The sequence below is a fragment of the Mustela putorius genome, unplaced genomic scaffold (genome assembly GCF_011764305.1).
Source record: "Mustela putorius furo isolate JIRA1106 unplaced genomic scaffold, ASM1176430v1.1 tig00537227_pilon_pilon_pilon, whole genome shotgun sequence".
NCBI lineage: Eukaryota > Metazoa > Chordata > Mammalia > Carnivora > Mustelidae > Mustela > Mustela putorius.
This window is the reverse complement of record NW_025422368.1, coordinates 1,614,660-1,636,406: the sequence shown is the minus strand read 5'-3', so window position 1 is coordinate 1,636,406 and position 21,747 is coordinate 1,614,660. Positions and strand designations below refer to the sequence as shown.

At 42.3% G+C, this 21,747-nt stretch overlaps 1 protein-coding gene across 1 annotated transcript in view; it reads left to right on the top strand.

Annotated features, from left to right (window-relative positions):
* The first annotated feature begins 2,213 nt into the window (after positions 1–2,213).
* The window catches only part of NCKAP1L (NCK associated protein 1 like), a 38,542-nt gene continuing 19,008 nt past the window's right edge, over positions 2,214–21,747 (top strand). Inside the window, exons 1-19 of the mRNA XM_004774531.2 lie at positions 2,214–2,393; positions 3,428–3,538; positions 4,467–4,559; positions 8,421–8,477; positions 8,941–9,083; positions 10,070–10,160; positions 10,251–10,388; positions 11,187–11,235; positions 11,335–11,491; positions 14,563–14,619; positions 14,888–14,984; positions 15,558–15,667; positions 15,828–15,960; positions 16,347–16,428; positions 16,610–16,668; positions 17,127–17,272; positions 18,381–18,513; positions 18,800–18,919; positions 21,477–21,622. Coding sequence (XP_004774588.1) covers positions 2,292–2,393; positions 3,428–3,538; positions 4,467–4,559; positions 8,421–8,477; positions 8,941–9,083; positions 10,070–10,160; positions 10,251–10,388; positions 11,187–11,235; positions 11,335–11,491; positions 14,563–14,619; positions 14,888–14,984; positions 15,558–15,667; positions 15,828–15,960; positions 16,347–16,428; positions 16,610–16,668; positions 17,127–17,272; positions 18,381–18,513; positions 18,800–18,919; positions 21,477–21,622 — 2,024 coding nt within the window. The 5' untranslated portion in view covers positions 2,214–2,291. The remainder of the gene's footprint in view (positions 2,394–3,427; positions 3,539–4,466; positions 4,560–8,420; positions 8,478–8,940; positions 9,084–10,069; positions 10,161–10,250; positions 10,389–11,186; positions 11,236–11,334; positions 11,492–14,562; positions 14,620–14,887; positions 14,985–15,557; positions 15,668–15,827; positions 15,961–16,346; positions 16,429–16,609; positions 16,669–17,126; positions 17,273–18,380; positions 18,514–18,799; positions 18,920–21,476; positions 21,623–21,747) is intronic.

Below are 21,747 nucleotides of genomic sequence, written 5' to 3'. Positions count from 1 at the left end.
CTTATGCCGGGTCTCTAGCCTTCTAGGGACTCTAACCAGTCAATAAAGTGAAAGGCAGATTCTATTTTCTAAGTGTAAAGTTTCCATTAGAGATGTTTGAAATTTCATGTGTTAAGCACTGCTGTCTTTTTGCTTCTTTAAAAAATATATTTTTGGGGCAGCTGGGTGGCTCAGTGGGTTAAGCCTCTGCCTTCAGCTCAGGTCATGATCCCAGGGTCCTGGGATCGAGCCCCACATCGGGCTCTTTGCTCAGCAGGGAGACTGCTTCCCCATCTTTCTCTCTCTGCCTGCCTCTCTGCCTACTTGTTATCTCTGACTGTCAAATAAATAAATAAAATCTTAAAAAAAATAAGTATATTTTCTTGGGAACAAACATATTAAGTTTATGTATTTAAGTTTATTTAGGTTTCTGTATATAATAATACTAATCAGCTCTCCCCCATCCCTCCACCCCAGGATTTACTGGGACAATGTAAGAGCCCGGGATATGGCAAATGAGAGTGATTGAAAAGCGGAAAAAGTATTGGAAAGGAAGAAGACATTATGGCAACTCCATATAGAATTTTTCTGAAGACCTTCTGCTTTTTGCCTTGAAAGAAACTTGAAAGTGAGTCTATTTTCTTGAGTTAGGGAGTTAAGGCTCCGTTGGAATGGCAAGAATATTTTAGTGTTAAAATTCATTCAGTCTCCTAACATTTAAAGTCTGCTATTAAAATCTGCTGTTAATCTCAGTTAATTTGGTTCTTCATGGGGCCTATTTCCCAAGTTAGTCTTAATAATTTAACAAATAAATCAGCATATTTACTGAGTGGTTACTGGCTCCAGGAGGTAAGTGTTTCTCAGCATGTTTCTGATAGAACATTTGTCTCAAAACTTTCCAGGGTACTTACAAATGCAGATTTCTAGGCCCCACTGCAAACCTCCCAATTCTGAATCTCAGAGGATAGGGATTGATCTCAGTTTCTTAAGCACCTTTAAGAAGGTCAGGCACTGGGATGCCTGGGTGGCTCAGTTGGTTAAGCAGCTGCCTTCGGTGCAGGTCATGATCCCAGCGTCCTGGGATCGAGTCCCACATCGGGCTCCTTGCTCCGCAGGGAGCCTGCTTCTCCCTCTGACTCTGCCTTCCACTCTGTCTGCCTATGCTCGCTCTCACTCGCTCTCTCTCTGACAAATAAATAAATAAAATATTAAAAAAAAAAAAAAAAAAGAAGGTCAGGCACCCATTTGTCAGATGGGTGCCTGGGTGGTTCAGTTAGTTAAGTGTCTGCCTTCGGCTTAGGCTCAAGTAATGATCTCAGGGTCCTGGGATTGAGCCCTGCATCAGGCTCCCTGCTCAGCGGGCAGTCTGCTTCTCCCTCTCCCTCTGCCCCCCCACCCCTGCTCATGCTCTCTCTCAAATTAAAAAAAAAAAAAAAACCACACACACAACAAACTATTGTATTAGAGCAATGGTTCTCAAACTTGAGAATGCATTGGAATTACCTGGAAGGCTTTCTGAAACACAGAGTGCTGGACCCTACCCTAGAGTTTTGGATTCAGTTGGTCTGGGGTGGGTCCTGAGAATGTGCATGTCTAACAAGTTTCAAGGTGATGCTGATATGACTACACTTTAAGAATCACTGTACTAGAGTATTGTGAAAGATATGAAGAAGTATTAGATACAGTTCCTATCATTAAGGAGCTTATGATGTAGTAGGGGGAGATAAGATATATACTTGAGAATATAGCGAAGAATATGGTGTTCTGTATAATAATTGACACTAGATGGGGCAATGAGGAAGAGTTAGGATTTAATCTGGGCCTTAAAAGATGGTTAGGCCTAAGGTTCAGCTGAGAATAACGGGCAATTTCAATGGGGGTATATAAAAGAGGAAGTAGTATAAAGGTGTATGGGCGTGGGGTGGTCGATAGTTTTTTTGTCCGGTTGAGCTTTTTATAGGATGCTAGTGAAGGGTTAAGGCCAAAAAGGTTCGTACCAGGCTGTGGAAGAGCCTTCAAAGCCTGTTCCTTTCCCTTGCCTCCACCCGCTTCATAGCCTTACCAAAAGTGCTGCACCGCTAAAAAGAGGAAATGTCTGCTGCTGAGTGTGCAAGAGGAAGCACAAGAAGATTCTGAAGGTCTGTGAGCTGTAATGACTGCTTTTACCTATGAGCCAATTGTAGAGGCAACAGGAAGACCAGCGCACCAACCAGGCTGTGTCCCTCCGCCCAGGGGGTGTCACCACCCAAGCTGAAAGTGTTTGGGGAGATTCGACATTGCTGTCTGGATACTCCTCTCTCTCGGAGGCCATCATGTCTTTGACCTCTGCCTACCAGCATAAATTAGCCGAGAAGCTCACTATCCTGAATGATCGAGGTCAGGGGGTTCTCATCCGCATGTATAACATCAAGAAGGTAAGCATGAGCAACTGGACTAGTGCCATTTATTCCAGCAATAGTAGGGCAGGGGACTCTGGGGCCGGCAGTTCCAGGGGTTAGACACCGTCTTCTTTCCCCACTGGTTTAACTGGCTTTCAGTCACTTGGATTATGTAGGCCAGCCTATGAGGCGGAAGGGAGGCTTTTTCTAGGTATAATTCTTGCCCCAGTGAGAGTCTGTTTTCTGCTGGGTATACGGGGATAGGAAATAATTTTGTTCTGAGTCACTTAATAAATGTTTGGGGTCTAGAAGTCTGGGTCTCATTGTTTATTGCTGATCCCCCATACTCTGAAGATATCCAAAGTTGTTCTATGGCAAAAACTTTTCCATGGACTTTCCTACAAGGAAAAAATAGATACAATATTTCAATAAAATATGGGTTGGTGCCTTCTGAGGTACACAGTGTCTGAGAGTTCATGCTGTAGTGTGTGTGTGTGCTTAGGATAGGAATTCTGGAATTGAGAGATGCTGGGGACAGGATCAGGCTAGGGGGCAAGGGACTGGCCTAGGGAAGTAAAGAGATAAAGATGGGCAAGAACAGGCAGTTTCTGGAAGAGAAAATAGAGAGAGGGAACTTTCATGCATTTTGTAATAAAAATCACCAGGAACTTGGTTTCTGTGACACAACGTCCCCCACAAATGCCATTTGGGATGAGACACTTACATATGGACATTGTGACACATTCACCCATGAAGTCTAACTCCCAAGCAGCTGCTTTTCTCACTCCTTCCGGCTTTAGCTGGGGGGCGGGGAGAGAGTTTCCTCTTAGCACTGGGGCCGAGCAGACACTGAACTCCTCTTGGTAAGACAAGATACCCAGGTTATTTAGCTCTACTGATAGTTGGCTTCATGCCCTGACACTTGTTTCTCCTCTACTGTTATGCTTTTGTAATGAATTCCCAGATTCTCTTTCCATAAGAAAGACTGTGTGAAAATGAATGCATCAGGAAGAAGTATGTTTGGAGGGGAGGGAGAAAGAGTAAAAATATGGTGTGTTTTATTGGTACAGACTTGTTCAGACCCCAAATCCAAGCCACCTTTCTTACTGGAAAAGTCCATGGAATCTTCTCTCAAGTATATCAACAAGAAATTTCCCAACATAGATGTCCGAAACAGCACGGTGAGAACCTGGTTCCCCCTGTCCCTTTCTCTGAAATAACTCTACACTTGGGTGGCTTAAACTTGCCTCTTTTGACTGCCTTTCTTAGAAGTTGGCAAGGGATGGAGTAGCCTTCTTTCAGTTTTCTTGGGCTCAGTCACAGAGCTTCAGGTTCTTGTAGTCTTGAGAATTCTGAGATAAGTTGGGATCCTTGCAGGGTAAGCTAGAGCAAAGCATTTCCCCTTTCTCCATTGCAAGCTTCATGAGAACACTCTGTTCTTATAGAAGAAGACAGTTTGATCAACCCAGCAGGGTGCATATATTTTCTGCTGTTTCTCTTTCCAGCTGTTTCTTTGCTAATTACCTTAGAGTTATGCCTCTCTTGAAATATCCCTTACTTCTCCCTTACTAAAAGCTCTAGATTTCTTATCATTGTACCTGTAGCATTTTCTCACTCTGCCTCTTTTGACTTTAATATAAATGGTAAGCCTCTTTGACTAAAAGGGACCTTGAAATTTCCTCTCTTTTAGCACTCTGTATCTAGTCAGGATCACATGCATCATTCTTTCTAGAGAACCTCCCCTGTTCAAAACCTTCAGAGCATCGGATATTTTCCAACTTTGTCTGTCAGTGTACTTCAAGCCTCTTCAAGACGCTTTCTGTAAGGACACCTTGGTGGCTCAGTCGATTGAGCATCTGCCTTTCGCTCAGGTCTCGATTCTGGATCTTGGGATTGAGCCCTGAATCAGGCTCCCTGCTCAGCAGGGAGTCTGCTTCTCCCTCTCCTTCTGCCATTTCCCCTGCTTGTGCTCTCTCTCTTTCTGTCGAACAAATAAATAAAATCTTTTTTAAAAAGTGTTTTAGGTATAACTCCTATTCTTCTTGGGTTACTTTGATCAATTGTCTTCTTATTTTGTGTTTTAAAATTTTTGTTTTGTGTTTCTCTCAGCAACATTTAGGACCAGTACATCGGGAAAAAGCTGAGATAATTAGATTCCTTACCAACTACTACCAGTCATTTGTGGATGTCATGGAATTTCGGGTGAGCTCTACCACTCCAGGTCCCCAGTGTAGGCATTATCCTTCAGAGGTTACTCCTTCTTTAGTAAATGTTCATTTTTTTATTAAGATTTTATTTATTTATTTGACAGAGAGTGATCACAAGTAGGCAGAGAGGCAGGCAGAGAGAGGGAGGCAAGCAGGCTCCCTGCTGAGCAGAGAGCCCAGTGTGGGGCTCGATCCCAGGACCCGGAGATCATGACCTGAACCAAAGGCAGAGGCTTAACCCACTGAGCCACCTAGGTGCCCCAAAACATACTTTTGATTTACTAATTTTACTTCTAGAAATTCTTTTTTTTCTAGAAATTATTTTTAGAGAAACAATCAGAAGTGCAAAGATATGTAAAAGAATATACTCTTTAAAAAAAGAATGTATTCTGCTACGTTACAATAGGGACAAGTTGAGGGGTACCTGGGTAGCATCGTCGGTTGGGCTTCTGACTCCTGATTTTGGCTCAGGTCTTGATCTCATGGGCCCTGGGATTGAGTATGGCTTTGGTTCAGTAGGGAGTCAGCTTGGGAATTCTCTCCCTCTGCCCCTCCCCGCACTTGTACATGTGCATGCATGCATACGCACGCACACATTATCTCTCTCTCACTAATAAATAAATCTTAAAAAAAATGACAAGTTGATAATTGATGTATCCAATATATAGAGTATATGCCTACAAATGAATATACAGCTGTGAAAGATGATAATATATATTTATGTCAATTGGCATAGAAAAATGTTCTTTGTATATTCGTTTTTTATTCTTCATATGTTCTTTAATGTAAAAGCAAATTATAATACAGTAAGACATAAGATGTCCCTAATATGTATATTTACCTGGATAATGCATATAAAGAAATTTGAACTTCTAATTGATGGAATTTTGAATGGTTTTAAACATTAATTAAAATTATGCCCGTTTGTATTTTCTAATTTTTCTGTGAGCATGTATTATTTCTGCATTTAAGAAATGACACAGGGGCGCCTGGGTGGCTCAGTGGGTTAAGCCGCTGCCTTCGGCTCAGGTCATGATCTCAGGGTCCTGGGATCGAGTCCTACATCGGGCTCTCTGCTCAGCAGGGAGCCTGCTTCTCTCTCTCTCTCTCTGCCTGCCTCTCCATCTACTTGTGATTTCTCTCTGTCAAATAAATGAATAAAATCTTAAAAAAAAAAGAAATGACATAAATTTTAGCTATTTGAGCAATCCAAGTTTGTGATGGTATCATAGTATTTCTTCAATGATGCAAGAGTATGGAACCCTGCTTTGGATGCCCTATATCTACCTGAGGGGGCTAATCCAAGCCACTCAACACATAATGAAAAGAGAAGTGGGGCCACAGAAAACTGTAAAACCTGAAGGAAGTTCAGGTCAGAAGTTATTTATTTATTTATTTATTTGACAGAGAGAGAGAGAGAGATCACAAGTAGGTAGAGAGAGAGGGGGAAGCAAACTCCCCGCTGAGCAGAGAGCCTGATGTGGGGGTCGATTCCAGACCCTGAGACCATGACCTGAACCAAAGGCAAAGGCTTAACTCACTGAGCCACCCATGTACCCCAGTTCAGAGGTTATTAATCTTGGAATTGAGAGTAGTGGTTAGGAAGAAGGTAGGCATTGGTGGGGGTGGTTGAAAGAAGGCTGGATTCATATGAAGAAGTCTCTCACTAAGAAAAGCTGGAGTCCAGAGGGGATTTCAGGACACTGTTGCATTGGTAAAGTTCTGAGGCCAAGGTGTATGGTATGGCTCATTTAGGGCAAGAGGGATAATAGAGACACTGAGATGTTGTGCACTGTAAAGTAGATAGGCTCTGAATTATCAGATAGACCCGGTTTTGAATTTTAGCTTTAATACTTACTAGGGGGTGCCTGGGTGGCTCAGTAGGTTAAGCCTTTGCCTTCAGCTCAAGTCATGATCCCGGGGTCCTGGGATCAAGCTCTGTGTTGGGCTCCCTGCTGAGGGAGCCTGCCTTTCCCTCTCCCTCTGTGTGCTGTTCCTGCTGCTTGTTCTCTCTTTTTCTCTGTCAAATAAATAAGTAAAATCTTGAAAAAACAAAACAAAACAAAACAAAACAAAACACTTACCAGGTATATGATCTTAGACAAGAAACTCTTTGAATCTCAGTTTCTTTGTAAATTGGATTAAGATTTACTATGTGAGGTATTTGTGAGAATTAAATGAGATAATGCATGGAAAACATCTAGCTCAGTATCAAGCATATAATAAGGTTAGAGGCCAACAAATGTTAATTCCATTAACATTAACTTGTGGGAATTGAGCTGCAAGAAGTTGCAGGGCGCCTGGGTGGCGCAGTGGGTTAAGCCGCTGCCTTCGGCTCAGGTCATGATCTCAGGGTCCTGGGATCGAGTCCCGCATCGGGCTCTCTGCTCGGTAGGGAGCCTGCTTCCCTCTCTCTCTGCCTGCTTCTCCATCTACTTGTGATTTCTCTCTGTCAAATAAATAAATAAAATCTTTAAAAAAAAAAAAAAAAGAAGTTGCAGAAAGGCCCTCCTAGTAATTGAGGCCACATAGAGCTAGACAGGTTCAGAAGTCATGTAGTATAGAGGGAAGATCATGGGCTCCATGTTCTAATTCTGATACTATCCCTCACTAGTTTGTGATCATGCGTAAGAATAAATTACCTATTAAGTACTTAGCATATAGTAGGTGGTCTATAAATAGAAACATATAGAGAATTGGGTAGTAGTTCCATTTGTTAATGATTAATGAGAATAGGAGATGGAATCCAAGAAAAAACTGGGTCTGATTTCTGGTATCTTAGAAAGAGCCTATCAGAGAATGGGGAGAAACGGGAACCCTCTTACCCGGCTGGTGGGAATGAAGCTGGTGCAGCCACTCTGGAAAGTAGTGTGGAGGTTCCTCAAAAAGTAAAAAATAGAGCTACCCTATGACCCAGCAATTGCACTACTAGGCATTTGCCCCAAAGATATAAATGTAGTGATCTGAAGGGACTCCTGCACCCCAATGTTTATAGCAGCAATGTCCACAATAGCCAAACTATGGAAAGAACCCAGATGTCCATTGACAGGTGAATGGATAAAGAAGGTATATATATATATATATATATATATATATATATATATATACACACACACGAATGAATGGTGGAATATTTTGCAGCCACCAAAAAAATGAAATCTTGCCACTTGCAACAATGTGGATGGAACTAGAGGGTATTATGTTAAGTGAAATAAGTCCATCAGAGAAAGACAGTTATCAAAGATTTCACTCATATGTGGAATTTAAGAAACAAAACAGAGGAGCATAGAGGAAGGGATGGAAAAATAAAGCAAGATGAAATCAGGGTGGGAGACAAACCATATGTGACTCTTAACCATAGGAAACAAACTGAGGGTTGCTGGAGGGGAGAAGCGTGGGAGGATGGGGAACCAGGTGATGAACTTTAAGGAGGGCTTGTGATGTAATGAGCACTGGGTGTTATATACAACTGATGAATCACTGATCTCTACCTCTGAGACTAAGAATACACTGTATGTTAATTAACTGAATTTAAATAAAAGAGCCTATCAGATGATCTTCATTTTGTAATCCTCTTTTGTGGAGGAAGGGGACATTGGGATGATAAAGTCAGAGTGTCCATAATCTATTGATGAACTGTGCCTGTGGAAACATGAGCATTTGGTAGGGTAAGTTTGATAGGGGTCTACTGCTGGCTTTCTGAGAAGGAGCTCCTTCTATTCAGCAATGCTTCCTTATGTTATTTGGTGGCTGTTTAGGACCTATATAAGGGAAGAAACTTTCCCTTAAAATTCTAGTATTACAAGTCATCTTCTCTTTATTCTTTATTCATTCTCTTCTCCAATTCTACCCCCAGGATCATGTATATGAACTTCTCAACACCATTGATGCCTGCCAGTGCCATTTTGATATTGTAAGATTCTTTTAATTCTCTCCTATCCTCAGAGCCATAGAAAAGGTCTTGGTTGGGACAGTGTGGGTTGGGAAGGGACTGGAGGAATGGCTATTCCTTCAGGATTATAATTTAATATACTGTATTATTCATACTAGGATTGTAATTCTTTTATATCAAGTGTTAAAGCTGAAGTATATTTGTGTATATTAAGTAAATCAGCCATATGATTTAATATAAAAATGACAAAAATATTCTTATTGCCCTTCTTCTAACCTCCAAATGCTACCATATCTCCTGGCCTTTTTGTGTCTTGAGCTCACTTTTAACCCTTGACTATTGTTCTGATTTTCTCCTTCTCATCCTGCCAGTCTTCCTTCTAAAGAGACCCTCTCAGAGTCTCTTTGGCACTCTCTGGAATGGTTGGCGAATTAGGGATTAATTGGCATTGCTGTTCTTGGGTTCCTATGTATTTTCCTTGTAGAATCTCAACTTTGACTTCACTCGGAGTTACCTGGACTTGATTGTGACTTACACCTCAGTTATTTTACTTCTGTCACGGATTGAAGACCGCCGAGTCCTCATTGGCATGTACAACTGTGCCCACGAGATGCTGCATGGGCACAGGTGAGTGAAGGGGGTACAGGAGATGAAGAATCTCGTACATGGTGGTATGAGGTACAAGGATATAAAGGAAATAGAAGCCATGTTTTCTCATTTGAGAACCTGTAATCTACGTGATGACCCAGGCCAAAAAAAAAAAAACCAAAAAAACAAACAAAAACCACCCCCCCACACAAAAAAAATACTTTTAATGGCATACTTCAACAAGTGTACTGCCTGTTTACATATAGTTAACTCTTGAATATCTGTTAGTGGATTATCCAATTTGCATTGTCTCTGATCAGTTTTTAATCCTGGTCTGGCTTCCACCATGCTTTTCAGGTTATTGCAAAAGGAAATGAAAGTTGTTTTTTTGTTGTTTTGTTTTTTGTTTTTAGTATTGGTAGGAATAATATCAGCAAGGTAAGGCCATTAGAGGTAAGTAATATATGATAATACATTTGAAGCCAAGTATAAATGGATTTTGGATTATCTGAAATTCTGTGCCCCTCCATTAGTGCAAATAAAAGTACTTGAGGGCTGAAAAAATGAAAACTAGAGGGATCAGAGGAGGCTGTGACACATTGTTCTATGTATGATGTGTATTCCTATTTGTCTACATGAATACCTAGGCACATGCCTTACCCATTAGCTTGAATAAATATATATCTTTTGGGGTTGCATACAAATTTGGGTCTAGGCATATCACTTGAATTACAACTAATCAACATGAATTTATAGAGTATCTATCCTATGTTCAACACCATTTTGGGTGCTTATAAGAAACTTTCAAGGACCTGTCCCAAATTATATAGTTCTTTCGAATAGCTTAATGCACCTGGGCCTGGAATGGGTTATCTATGTATGTAATTCACAGTTCAGTATATATATCTTTGGAGGTAGAGGGGAATGTTAGCCCAGGTATGCATCTTTATCCTACATGCAAACACGAGAGTTTATATCATGGTTAAAGGAGACCTGTAACTCTTCTTTCCTATGCTTTCTTCCAGTGACCCCAGTTTTGCCCGTCTGGGGCAGATGGTCTTAGAGTATGACCAACCTCTGAAGAAGCTGACAGAGGAGTTTGGGCCTCACACAAAGGCAAGTTCCCTAAGAGAGTGGGGAATTCCTCCGGTGGAAGTATATCATCCTCATCATTGACACTAAGGATTCATTTGTTTCTCCCCACAGGCTGTGAGTGAAGCCCTCCTCTCTTTGCATTTCCTTTTTGTCCGGAGGAGCCAGGGGGCTGAGCAATGGCGCAGTGCCCAGCTTCTGAGTCTTATCAGCACTCCCCCGGCCATGATCAACCCTGCTAATTCAGACACGGTAGGTTCCCTTCTCCTCTTGTCAGGGATGGCATTCTTTTTGCCAAGGCCATCTCTGTAGAGGGTGCTTCTTTCAGGAAATATCACCTCTAAGAGTGCTTTAAACCTCTTCTAGGATGTGTATCTAAATTGATCACCTCTTGTAGCTAAAACTCATGGTTGGGTTGGAGCTTTTGTTTGGACAGGGATTAGTGTGTGCTTGCCCATAGAAAGAATTTAATACCTAATCATAGAGTGAATGGGTAGATGAAAGTGAGTCATTAGACACTATTCAGCCTAGCAGGAACTTGAACATCAATTAACACATAGTTTTGTTCAATTACTATGGGCCCAACAGCCGTGCTTAAAGAACTTAGTGTCTTGTAGGGGAACATATGCCATACAGTCATAAAAAGACAAGGGATGGTACAAGATGAATGAGAAATGTCAAATGAGTGATTTCTACTTGAAGTGGTAAAAGAATCCATAAGAGGGAGAAATCATGTGAACGTTTTGAGTATTGCTTTTATGAACTGTTGAAGAGAAGTTATGTTAAACCTTTTATTTGTCCTGACTTCCAGCCCAACCTCCTCTTTTTTTTTTTCTCAACTGTATTTGTTTTTGCTTCTGGTTGCCTCACTTCCATTATTGGGAGGTTCCCCAGCTTTTGGCTTATCAAAGTACCCTGATCCAGGCTGGTAAAATAAAAGTTGGTTTTGGTACTTAAATTTAGTTTGACGCCCTTATCTTGACAGCCTCAGTCTTTAGGGGAAGACCGAGTTCAATAATGGCTTGACCATCTCTGCCTCTCTTCTCATAGATGGCCTGTGAGTACCTGTCTGTGGAAGTAATGGAGCGCTGGATTATCAGTAAGTTTTATGGGATGAGTTGGGAATCAATTGTAGCAGCACATTACATGGATAGAAAATTCTAAAAGTCTTCCTCTGCACTGTTCTACCCACCTGCAGTTGGGTTTCTTCTTTGTAATGGCTGCCTCAACTCCAACAGCCAGTGCCAGAAGCTGTGGAAGCTGTGCCTACAGGGCTCCCTGTACATCACCCTCATCCGGGAGGACGTGCTCCAGGTGCACAAGGTCACCGAAGACTTGTTTAGCAGCTGGAAAGGGTGAGATGTGGGAGCCAACTAATCTTATTTTAAGATTTTTTAGGGGTCTTGGGAAGAAGGAAGACAGAAATTAAGGGAAGAAAGCATTCTTAGGAGGAAGGATCAGTTTTTTACCTTACATAACATTAACAGGTCAGAAAAAAAGAAAAAGAGGGCTGAAAAATGTTCATTGGATCTGGCTATAAAGTTGGTCTTAGTGTCCCTCCGGCGGACTTCAAGTTGAGTACTGAAAGCTGGGTTGTGATAGGTTTAGAAGCAAATGGGAGATAACATATTTAGCAAATAACTCTTATTTATTTATTTATTTGATTTTATTTATTTATTTGACAGAGAGAGATCACAAGTAGACAGAGAGGTAGGCAGAGAGGGAGGAAGGGAAGCAAGCTCCCCGCTGAGCAGGGAGCCCGATGCGGGACTTGATCCCAGGATCCTGAGATCCTGACCCGAGCCGAAGGCAGCGGCTTAACCCACTGAGCCACCCAGGTGCCCAGCAAATAACTCTTTGAAGAAGTTTGTATAAGGAAGAATAGGGAACTATAAAGAGAAAGAGGTGTTGGATTGAGGAAGGGGTCAAATACTTTTATTGTTTTTTTACAGTTGTAAACTAAAATTCAAACATGTACAAAATACAAAGTGGAAGTTGTCTATAGTCTCATCTCCCAGAATAGTTTGGCATATGTCCTTCAGATGCTTCTGTGTATATATAAACATGTAAAGCTGTGCATGTGTTTTCAACCTTATAGAAGCAATATTTAAAGAGCAGAGGATCCACACTCTGTTTTACATTCTGCAGTTTGATTTTTTTCACTTACTCTATTTTGGGTATCTGCGCATATCAGGCTGTAGACAATTATCTTATTCTTTTTAACAGTTGCATAGTATTCTGTTATGAGGTTGAAGCATAATTTATTTACCTAATCCCCTATGATGCACATTTGAACTGTTTCCACTGTTCTTTCTTTGTGACATAGTTGAGACTGTTTCCTTTTTTAAAAATATCGTTACAAAAAATTCTGTAATGAACATTCTTAGACATGTATCTTTGTGAACATTTCTATTAGGTAGATTCTCAGAAGTGGAATTGCTAGGGTAAAGGGTATGCATATTTCAAATTTTATTTTATTTTATTTTTTAAAAGATATTCCATTTATTTGAAAGAGAGAGAGAGAGCATGTAAGCAGGAGGAGGGGCAGAGGGACAAGCAGACTCCCTGCTGAGCAGGGAGTCTGGTGTGGGGCTCAATCCAGAACCTCAACATCATGGCCTGAGCTGAAGTCAGACACTTAACCTACTGAGCCACCCAGTTATATTTCAAATTCTAATAGCTCCTACCAAATTGCCTTCCAAACAGATGTATTATCTACAGTCTGTGAGAATACTTATTCCTCATACACTCAACAGATGGTATAATCATTAAATAAACCATTCTCAGCGTTAAGAGAGAGTAAATGTAGGATTAATAATTAGAAGTTACAGGAGTGGTTTTGGGTTTGTATCTGCATCCATATCTACATACCTATAAAACTTTTTTTTTAAAGATTTTATTTATTTAATTGACAGAGAGAGAGAGAGAGACCGATGACAAGTAGGCAGAGAGGCAGGCAGAGAGGGGGAAGCAGGCTCCCCACTGAGCAGAGAGCCCGATGCGGGGCTCGATCCCAGGACCCTGAGATCATGACCTGAGCCGAAGGCAGAAGCTTAACCCACTGAGCCACCCAGGTGCCCCCATACCTATAAAACTTTCTAATGATTATTGCTTTTAAGAAATGGAAGACATGTTTGAAGAACAACAACTAAAATGTTAAGATTCATAGCATAGGGAGTTGTTTGGCATAAATGATCTAATTTGATATTCATGTTACTTATATTCAGGTATAAGTATTAAATTTTATTTAGTAGATGAGACAATGGAGCTCAATCTAATGTCACTCAGTTAATATGGAATTACGAAATAACTCCAGATTTTTTTTACTCTTAATCCTGTTGTTTTCCATCATACCATGTAGAGGTTGAAATAAATATCCCCCAGGAATGCCACGGAGTTGAATCCTGATTTAATTAAGATACTTTCCAACCCTACATTTCTTTGATTCTGTGCCAAGGTCAATAGAGAGCTGTTTGGAGAAGGGAAAAGACAGGTTATGATGTTTGACTAATGCAGTGGCAACAGTGATGCCCACAAGAGGAGACAGATAGAAGGAACATAGGGAAAACACAGAGCCTAAGGTAATGTGGGAGTTTTGAGCATGGATCACTAGGAGAAAAAAGAGACATGGTCAGGAGAGTCAAACATAACAGACAGTGAACAATGAAAAGGCCATTTAGTGATTCAGCTGTTCACATGGACTTTAAAGAGAGCAGTTTTTTAGTGTCAAAGGCCTTGTGGGATTCAGGGGTCAGTGAAGGGTGACGAAGTAAAAAGCATTTAAGGATCTCTTTGGAGGAGTTTGGTAGTGTGGGAGAATGGGAAAGTTCAGGAGATGGTTGGGGTCAAGTGAGGGTCTTTCAGGATGAGGGAGGATTTGAACTCCTGTGTTGGAAGAAGAGGATCAACCAGCCAAGACAGAGAGTTTAAAGTGACAAAGAGATCACTGATAAAGGAAAATTCTAAGAGGAGATGGGTGGGACCCAGCAGAGAGCTGGAGTAACTGTTCTTACTTAAGGACAGGGCCCATGTCATATTTATGCTCGGCCTCTTTTATTTCCCTCAAACCTGGAAGAGGACTTTGGCCTGACAATAAGGCAGGAGCACGGGACGAGAAGTCCAGTCCCAGCTTTGCCACTAAAACCCTGTGTAACTCCTGGCAAGTCATTTCTCTTTCCTAGAGGTGATTTTCTTCATCTGCAAAACAGTGAAGAGAACAGGATAATCTCTAAGCTCTGTGAGTCTCTTATCAAGGGGCCGGGGTGGGGGGGGGGGCACAGCTGGGTTTGCACAGATCCTGTCAGTGAGGGCTGCCCTTGCTTGCCCTACATAGGCTGTGATTTGGAATCTCTCAGGACTGGGAAGGTGAGACAAGGCTTCTAATCAGTGGTGTGGCCCACGCTGCTGTGTTTGTGTCAATCCTCAGGTATGGCAAGAGAGTGGCAGACATCAAGGAAAGCAAGGAACATGTAATTGCGAACAGGTAAAGGTGGGGAATGGGCCCTCCAAGAGGGGATGGAATAGGAATCTCTCTGGACTTTTGTTCTCACTTAAGCCACCCCCAGGTTCTGTACAGCTTTATTGCTCCAACCCAAGAACTTGCTGCTGCCCCACAGATTCTTATGTTTTCTTACGAAGTCTAACTGTGGCACTGAACGTTCTTCCTACCTGACCCCCCTTCCTAAATGCCTTAGGAAGATTTTTAAGGATGGGAGAGCCATTAGTCTCTAGCTTCCACTTTCTTTTCTTAGTGGCCAGTTCCACTGTCAACGGCGCCAGTTTCTGCGGATGGCCGTGAAGGAGCTGGAGAGTGTGTTAACTGATGAGCCAGGACTGCTGGGTCCCAAGGCAAGAAAGAGAAATGTTGACTGGGGGATAACAGCCAATAATAAAAGTCTCTCTGTGGGGGGGGGGGTTGGGTGGCGGTGTGGAATGACTTGGCATTCAGGAGTTTTTGTATTTCTGAGGCTTTCGTGATCTGTTTGTATATGTATATGCTGATTCATTTGAATCTTCTGGGAGTCGCCCAAAAGTTCTTGAATCTCTTTTTGGGGCACCATCAGGGGGTAGTATATCATAGCTATTTGTGTACTTGTCTTATCCTCTATTTGAACATGAACTAATTGAAGACACAGCTTGCTGCTTTTTTATTTTTTTAAATCTCATAAATGCCTAGTAAATATTTCTAAGATTTAATAGGATGAAAAAGAATCGGCTGTGCGCTAATGTCAACATATGACCATATCTGATTCTGTTTCCTATGGGTTTTTTTTGCGGGTCTCTGTGTTCATTATTGGACACTATTGCTGGGGTTGGCTACACAATGGTATCCATCCATCCATGTTTTGTCATGATAGTTCTTTGTGCTTTGAAATCTGTTTTCCAGGTTGAAAATTCTCATAGACCCTGTCCTCTCCTTAGGCCCTTTATGTTTTCATGGCCCTGTCCTTCATCCGTGATGAGGTAACCTGGCTGGTTCGCCACACAGAAAACGTCACCAAGACAAAGACCCCTGAGGACTATGCTGACTCGTTAGTACTCAACATGGTTAAGAATCTTGACCTTAGATGGCCCAGGGAAAGGGACAGGGAGACATCAAATGACCTGGGAGGTCTCAGTGTCTGCATTGCCTTTGTCTCAGTTGATATTTCTAGTCTCTTAATCTCCCTGTTCTCACCCTTGACTTCGTAGGAGCATTGCAGAACTGCTTTTCCTGTTGGAGGAGATCAGGGCTCTGGTCCGAAGACACATCAAAGTGATACAGCAATACCACCTTCAGTACCTGGCTAGATTTGATGCTCTTGTGCTGAGTGACGTCATTCAAGTAAGTTCAGTTGCCTCTACTTTGGAAAGGTCAGGGCGATGCCCAGTCATTTCCCCTTGGGGGCCACCCTGGCTGAGTCTCATGCTCTGTAGATTGTGTGTCAAAAAGCCCAATTTTCTTCTCTACATTTGGTAAAAGAGGAAAAAAAACCCACGAATAATCTCCGCAGTCTTTTTTTTCCCCCTCCTACATGAAGCTACATAGAAATAGCAGAGAAAAATAAAGAGAAATTGGGTTTAGCAAGACAGGGAAGCCTCTTGCTTAGCTCTTTCTCTGTGGTGCTTAGCAGCTCTTGTATCTTCATGCACGGAGTGAGAATTCTGGTTCTTGATTCTATCCTGGTGGAAACTCTACCTGCTTGATGGCAACTCCAACTTCTCTTTTAGAACCTGTCTGTGTGTCCTGAGGAGGAGTCCATTATAATGTCCTCATTCGTCAGTACTCTCTCCTCCCTGAATCTCAAACAAGGTAACTGGAGGGTCGTGGAGGAGGAGAGGTCTATATAAGAGCAAACATCTATTGTTCTAGAAATATTGATCCCAAGCCAGGGAATGGGACAATATGACTTTGAAAAGGACCTACCATTCTGTGGAGTTGGATATAGGGTGCTGTTTTCTTATTTTCTTTTGAACTTCTGTTTTTCTTGCAGTTGAGAGTGGAGAAAAATTTGAATTCTCTGGTTTGAGGCTGGACTGGTTCCGTCTACAGGTAGGTCTATTCCTGCTAATGGTTCTCCATTCTGAGAGTTCTCCCTCCCCAACAATCCCTTCTATTTTATTTCCTAATCTCTACTGTATAGAGTGTTTCAACATTGAAAACTGCTGGTTGAAGGGCACCTTGGCTCAGTTGGTTAAGCATCTGCGTTTGGCTCGGGTCATGATCTTAGGGTCGCAGGATCAAGCCCTATATCAGGCTCTCGGCTCAGTGGGGAGCCTGCTTTTCCCTCTTCCTCTGCCTGCCACTAACCCTGTTTATGCTCTCCTTCACTCTCTCTCTCTCTCCATTTCAAATAAACAAATAAAATCTAAAAAAAAAAAAAAAGAAAGAAAGAAAGAAAGAAAACTGCTGATTGGCAGGACAAACCCTAGCCAAACTGTAGTTCCAAGGTGGACAGTTCTTTTCATTGATCTTGTTCTTCTTCATTCTTTTCCCAACACCAACCATAGGCATATACCAGTGTGGCTAAGGCTCCCTTGCACCTGCACGAGAACGCTGACTTAGCCAAGGTGATGAACCTCATTGTCTTTCACTCCCGAATGCTGGACTCAGTAGAGAACATACTGGTGGAAACTTCTGACTTGTCTACTTTCTGGTATGTCCTTCCTCCAAGCTCTTTATCGTTTGACCTGATCTCTTCCCTGGCCTCTGTGGAGAATAGCAGTTCCTTCCTATAGATGGGAAAACCTTTTATCTTTGGGGCCTCCTTACAGACAGATGCTCCAACTCTCTCATTCCAGCTTCTACTAAGTGATAGGAATTTGAGGATGGCTTCTTTTTGTTTTGGCTTTCTTCAGGATAATTACTTGGGATAATTCATTAGTGTGGCTTTTCCCACATTATTATCTTTGGAAACTTCTTCAGCTTCTTTTTATTCTTGGGACATTGTGATTTAAAAGAGACATGGAAAATGTGGAATTTTAGTAAAGAGAGCTGAAAATAATTGAGAGAGCTGGAGAACAGGGCCTTTGGAGGATGAAACTTAGTTTGCCTTCCTAGGTATCATTCAGCATTTATCAAGTGCCCACTGTTGTACATAACTGTGTCCTTTGGCAGATCAAACAAGCAGCACAATATGTTGACTCTGCTTTCTGCATTCCGTGTAGGTGGGGAGATAAACACTCAAATGTGAAAAGGACATCAACATATTAATTGCAAACATAAGAAAGTGTATAAAGAGTGCATGACGTTGAGAGGATATAGGGTTGAGGAAAGATTAGTATCACCGAATTAACCTGAGAAAGTTTCCTGAAGCCTGATTGGGCAATTTTTGGGAGGGATGTGGATTAATATTACTGAAGGATTTCTAAATTAGGAAGAATGGCCCAAATTGTACAGAGGTTCTGAGGGAAGAATAGCAAATTTTGTATAGGGGAGCGAAGATCCGCTCTAAACTGCCATGGGGTCCAGAATAAAGGTCTAAAACTGTTAGGTTTCTTGGTTTCCTGTCGATGTTAAGAGTAGGGAAATTGTAGGGCACCTGGCTGGCTCAGTCAGTAGAGCATATGACTTGTTCTCCGGTTCATGAGTTCAAGTCCCATGTTGGGCATAGACCTCACTTAGAAAAAACAAACAAGAGTATGGAAATGAAGGAGGGAGGGGTAAAGATCAGTAAATATTTGCTGAAAGAATGAATATTCTTTCTGGCTGGAAGAGATCAGCACCTAACCCTGGTTCTAAGTCTCCTTCCCCTTTCTCTGCAGCTTCCATCTCCGCACCTTTGAGAAGATGTTTGCCATGACCCTGGAGGAGCCTACCATGTTGCGTTATGCCATTGCTTTCCCCCTGATTTGCGCTCATTTTGTCCACTGCACACATGAGATGTGCCCAGAGGAGGTGGGTTCCCTGGACTCCAAGCTCTACCATTCCTCTAATCACATCTCAACCTTATTCCCCAAAACATAATTCCAAACGCTGGTTTTGGTCATAAGAAGGGCACATAGGTATGTGACATGTGTCCCTAAATATCTCAGCTTGATGTAGAATGTGTCCTATCTCTGGGTCTGAGTTTCTTCTTCTGTAGAAGGAGTGGCAGCTCAGGCCAGGGGATCAGAGCAGATTATGAGGAAGAAGTGGCTGTTTTGGTGATGACAGTTTCTTCCTTGCTTCCTTTTTCCCAAAGTACCCCCACCTGAAGAACCACGGCCTTCATCACTGCAACTCCTTCCTGGAAGAGCTGGCCAAGCAGACCAGCAACTGCGTCCTAGAGATCTGTGCTGAACAACGAAACCTGAGTGAGCAGGTAGGCTCAGAGTTCTGTCCCTATTTCAGTTTCCCTCTGTTTCCCTTGTCTTCCTCTCAAACACCCAAGTTCTCTAGCCCTGTCTCCCAAGTAGGGCTAGGGCTTTTGTGTACTTGAGTTTATGGCAGGTTTCTTTTCTTGGTGTAACCCTTCAGTCTTTACTCCTTTACTCCCTCAGGACTAGATAGAGGTGTCTAAAAAATACTCTTATTTGAACAGCTGCACACCAGCAAAATCTGTGCTCTCATTTGAAGACTTCTGGGAGATGAGTTAACGTTCTGACTTCGTTCCTCTCCTCTCTCTGCTCTGTGTACACATAGTTAGGACAGTGGCCCCTGACATCACATCTTGTCTCCCCTTTCTGTCCATCTGCACCCTAATCTGGGGCCCTGTGAACATTTCCAGGCCCCTCCTCTGTGTTTATCCTCAGGACTACTTTCTGGTCCTTATCTGCTTGTTTTCCCCTCTCTCCCTTTCCTTGACTGACTCATACATAGCACCTGGTCATGCTGAACTCAATCTAAATCTCAGAAAATTTGAAAATGAGGAGCTTCTTCTGCTGTTGCCCTGGAGTCTTCTAGGTTTCCTAGACTACCCACCCTTCCTGGGTTTGAGTCAGGTTTTGTAGCAACTTTGGGAGAAGGATGAGCCAGGATGTGTGTGTGTGTGTGTGTGTGTGTGTGTGTGCGCATGTGCGTGCGTGTTGTGTATACATATGGACAGTTAATATTATTACTTACATAACCTTTCCATCTTCTCATATGTAAAATGTGCATAAAAATAGTTCCTTCATAGAGATATCCTAGAGATGAAATGAAGTTGAGCATGTTAAATATTTAATACACGGCTCTCAGTAGATGTTAGCTACAATATTTTTTTTTTTTTTTTTTTTTTTTTTTTTAAAGATTTTATTTATTTATTTGACAGAGAGAAATCACAAGTAGTCAGAGAGGCAGGCAGAGAGAGAGAGAGAGGAGGAAGCAGGCTCCCTGCTGAGCAGAGAGCCCGATGCGGGACTCGATCCCAGGACCCTGAGATCATGACCTGAGGCGAAGGCAGCGGCTTAACCCACTGAGCCACCCAGGCGCCCTGTTAGCTACAATATTATTTGGTACTTACTGGGCTCTAAACTCTGTGCTGGGTTTTAGGATGGGCCCCAGAAGGAGGTGACACAATCCCTGCCCTTGGGGGAATGTCCTGATTTAAGGGAAAAAGGAATGCAAATACATATTAGAAAGAAATTTAAATAAGGAATGCAAAGAAGATAGGCAAGTAAGTAAGATTATGAGTATATTCATCACTCAATTTGAATACCTACTACATGCAAGGGACACACGATTTGCTCAGTGCTCCATCAAGGATGACGAAAACATGATTGAGTAATTGTTTTCTCAAACACCAGAACTTTTGCAACCAAGTGAGTGTTGCTCCCTCCGTAATTATCGTTTCCAATAAGTAATTGGTGATGTTGCCATTACTAATGGGGTTATGTCTTTTACTACATTCAGAAATGACTGCAGATATTTTGGCACCATTTCAGGGTTGACATATCTTTAGTGTCGCATCTTTTAGTGTGACTGTGAAGTAACAAAACCAGTTTTCTCATGGCTCTTATGTTGTTCTGAGAGTAATCCTGAGTGGGGAGTTTCCAGACATGTTCTGCACATGCTCAGCAGCATTGGGTTAAATGGAGAGGGTTCTAAGATGATTACCTTGAAGAAGATACTGGAATATATAATGCTGTCTTACGTTTTCTGTGCAGCTGACTGGGTTGGTTGAGAGAAGGGATACAGAATTGGTGTTTAAACTATCCAGCAAGAGGGGCGCCTGGATGGTTCAGTAGGTTAAGCCTCTGCCTTTGGCTCAGGTCATGGTCTCAGGGTCCTGGGATTGAGCCCCGCATCGGGCTCTCTGCTCAGCAGGGAGCCTGTTTCCCCCCTCTCTCTGCCTGCCTCTCTGCCTACTTGTGGTCTCTCTTTCTCTGTCAAATAAATAAATAAAATCTTAAAAAAAAAAAAAACTACCTAGCAAGAAATATGCTATCTTGTTAAAAAAAAAAAAGGATAAAGAGTTCAGGTCATGTTGTGAGCTCTGAGTCTCTGGAGAACGGCGGTAGAATGGGTGGCTGACTCCATGGGATGGAATATATGGAAATGTAGATGGTCATTCCATACAAGCAAAAAACAACTCTCTCCTCAGGTTGGAAGATTCAAGAAAGTGCAGTTGAATGGAGCTCTTAGATCCTATTCTTTTACTTGAATTTTTTCATAAGGAAGGACTCTTTCTCAGGATGTGGGCAGGGACTTGATGATCTGATCCATAAAAGACACTGCCATTTTGAGCCGTTGAGCCCTAACCATGAGGGATATTTAGGAAAAACTGAAAGAAGAGTGTGCAGTTCAAGTGGGCCCCCCTTGGAGGAAGAGATGCTAGAAGCAAAGAAAGAGAAAGGCAGAAAATGAAAAAAGAGAGCTTAGTGGAGGGCCTGTTAGATGAGCTTCTTGACAGTTCTAGGAAGGAATCTCATTTCTCTACTCACTTGTGCCTGTTCCTACAGCTCCTGCCTAAGCATTGTGCTACTACCATCAGCAAGGCCAAGAATAAGAAAACAGTGAAGCAGAAGCAGACCCCCAGGAAAGGAGAGCCTGAGAGGGACAAGCCTGGAGCTGAGAGTCACCGGAAGAATCGCTGCATTGTCACCAAGTGAGGATCTGGGCCCTTGAGGGCCAAGGTGGCACTCCTCAAAGAAGGGAGAGCAAGGAAGAGGGAAGGACGTATAGCAAGGGAACGTGGAAATGGTGGTGAGGAATGACAGAGAGTGGGGAGAG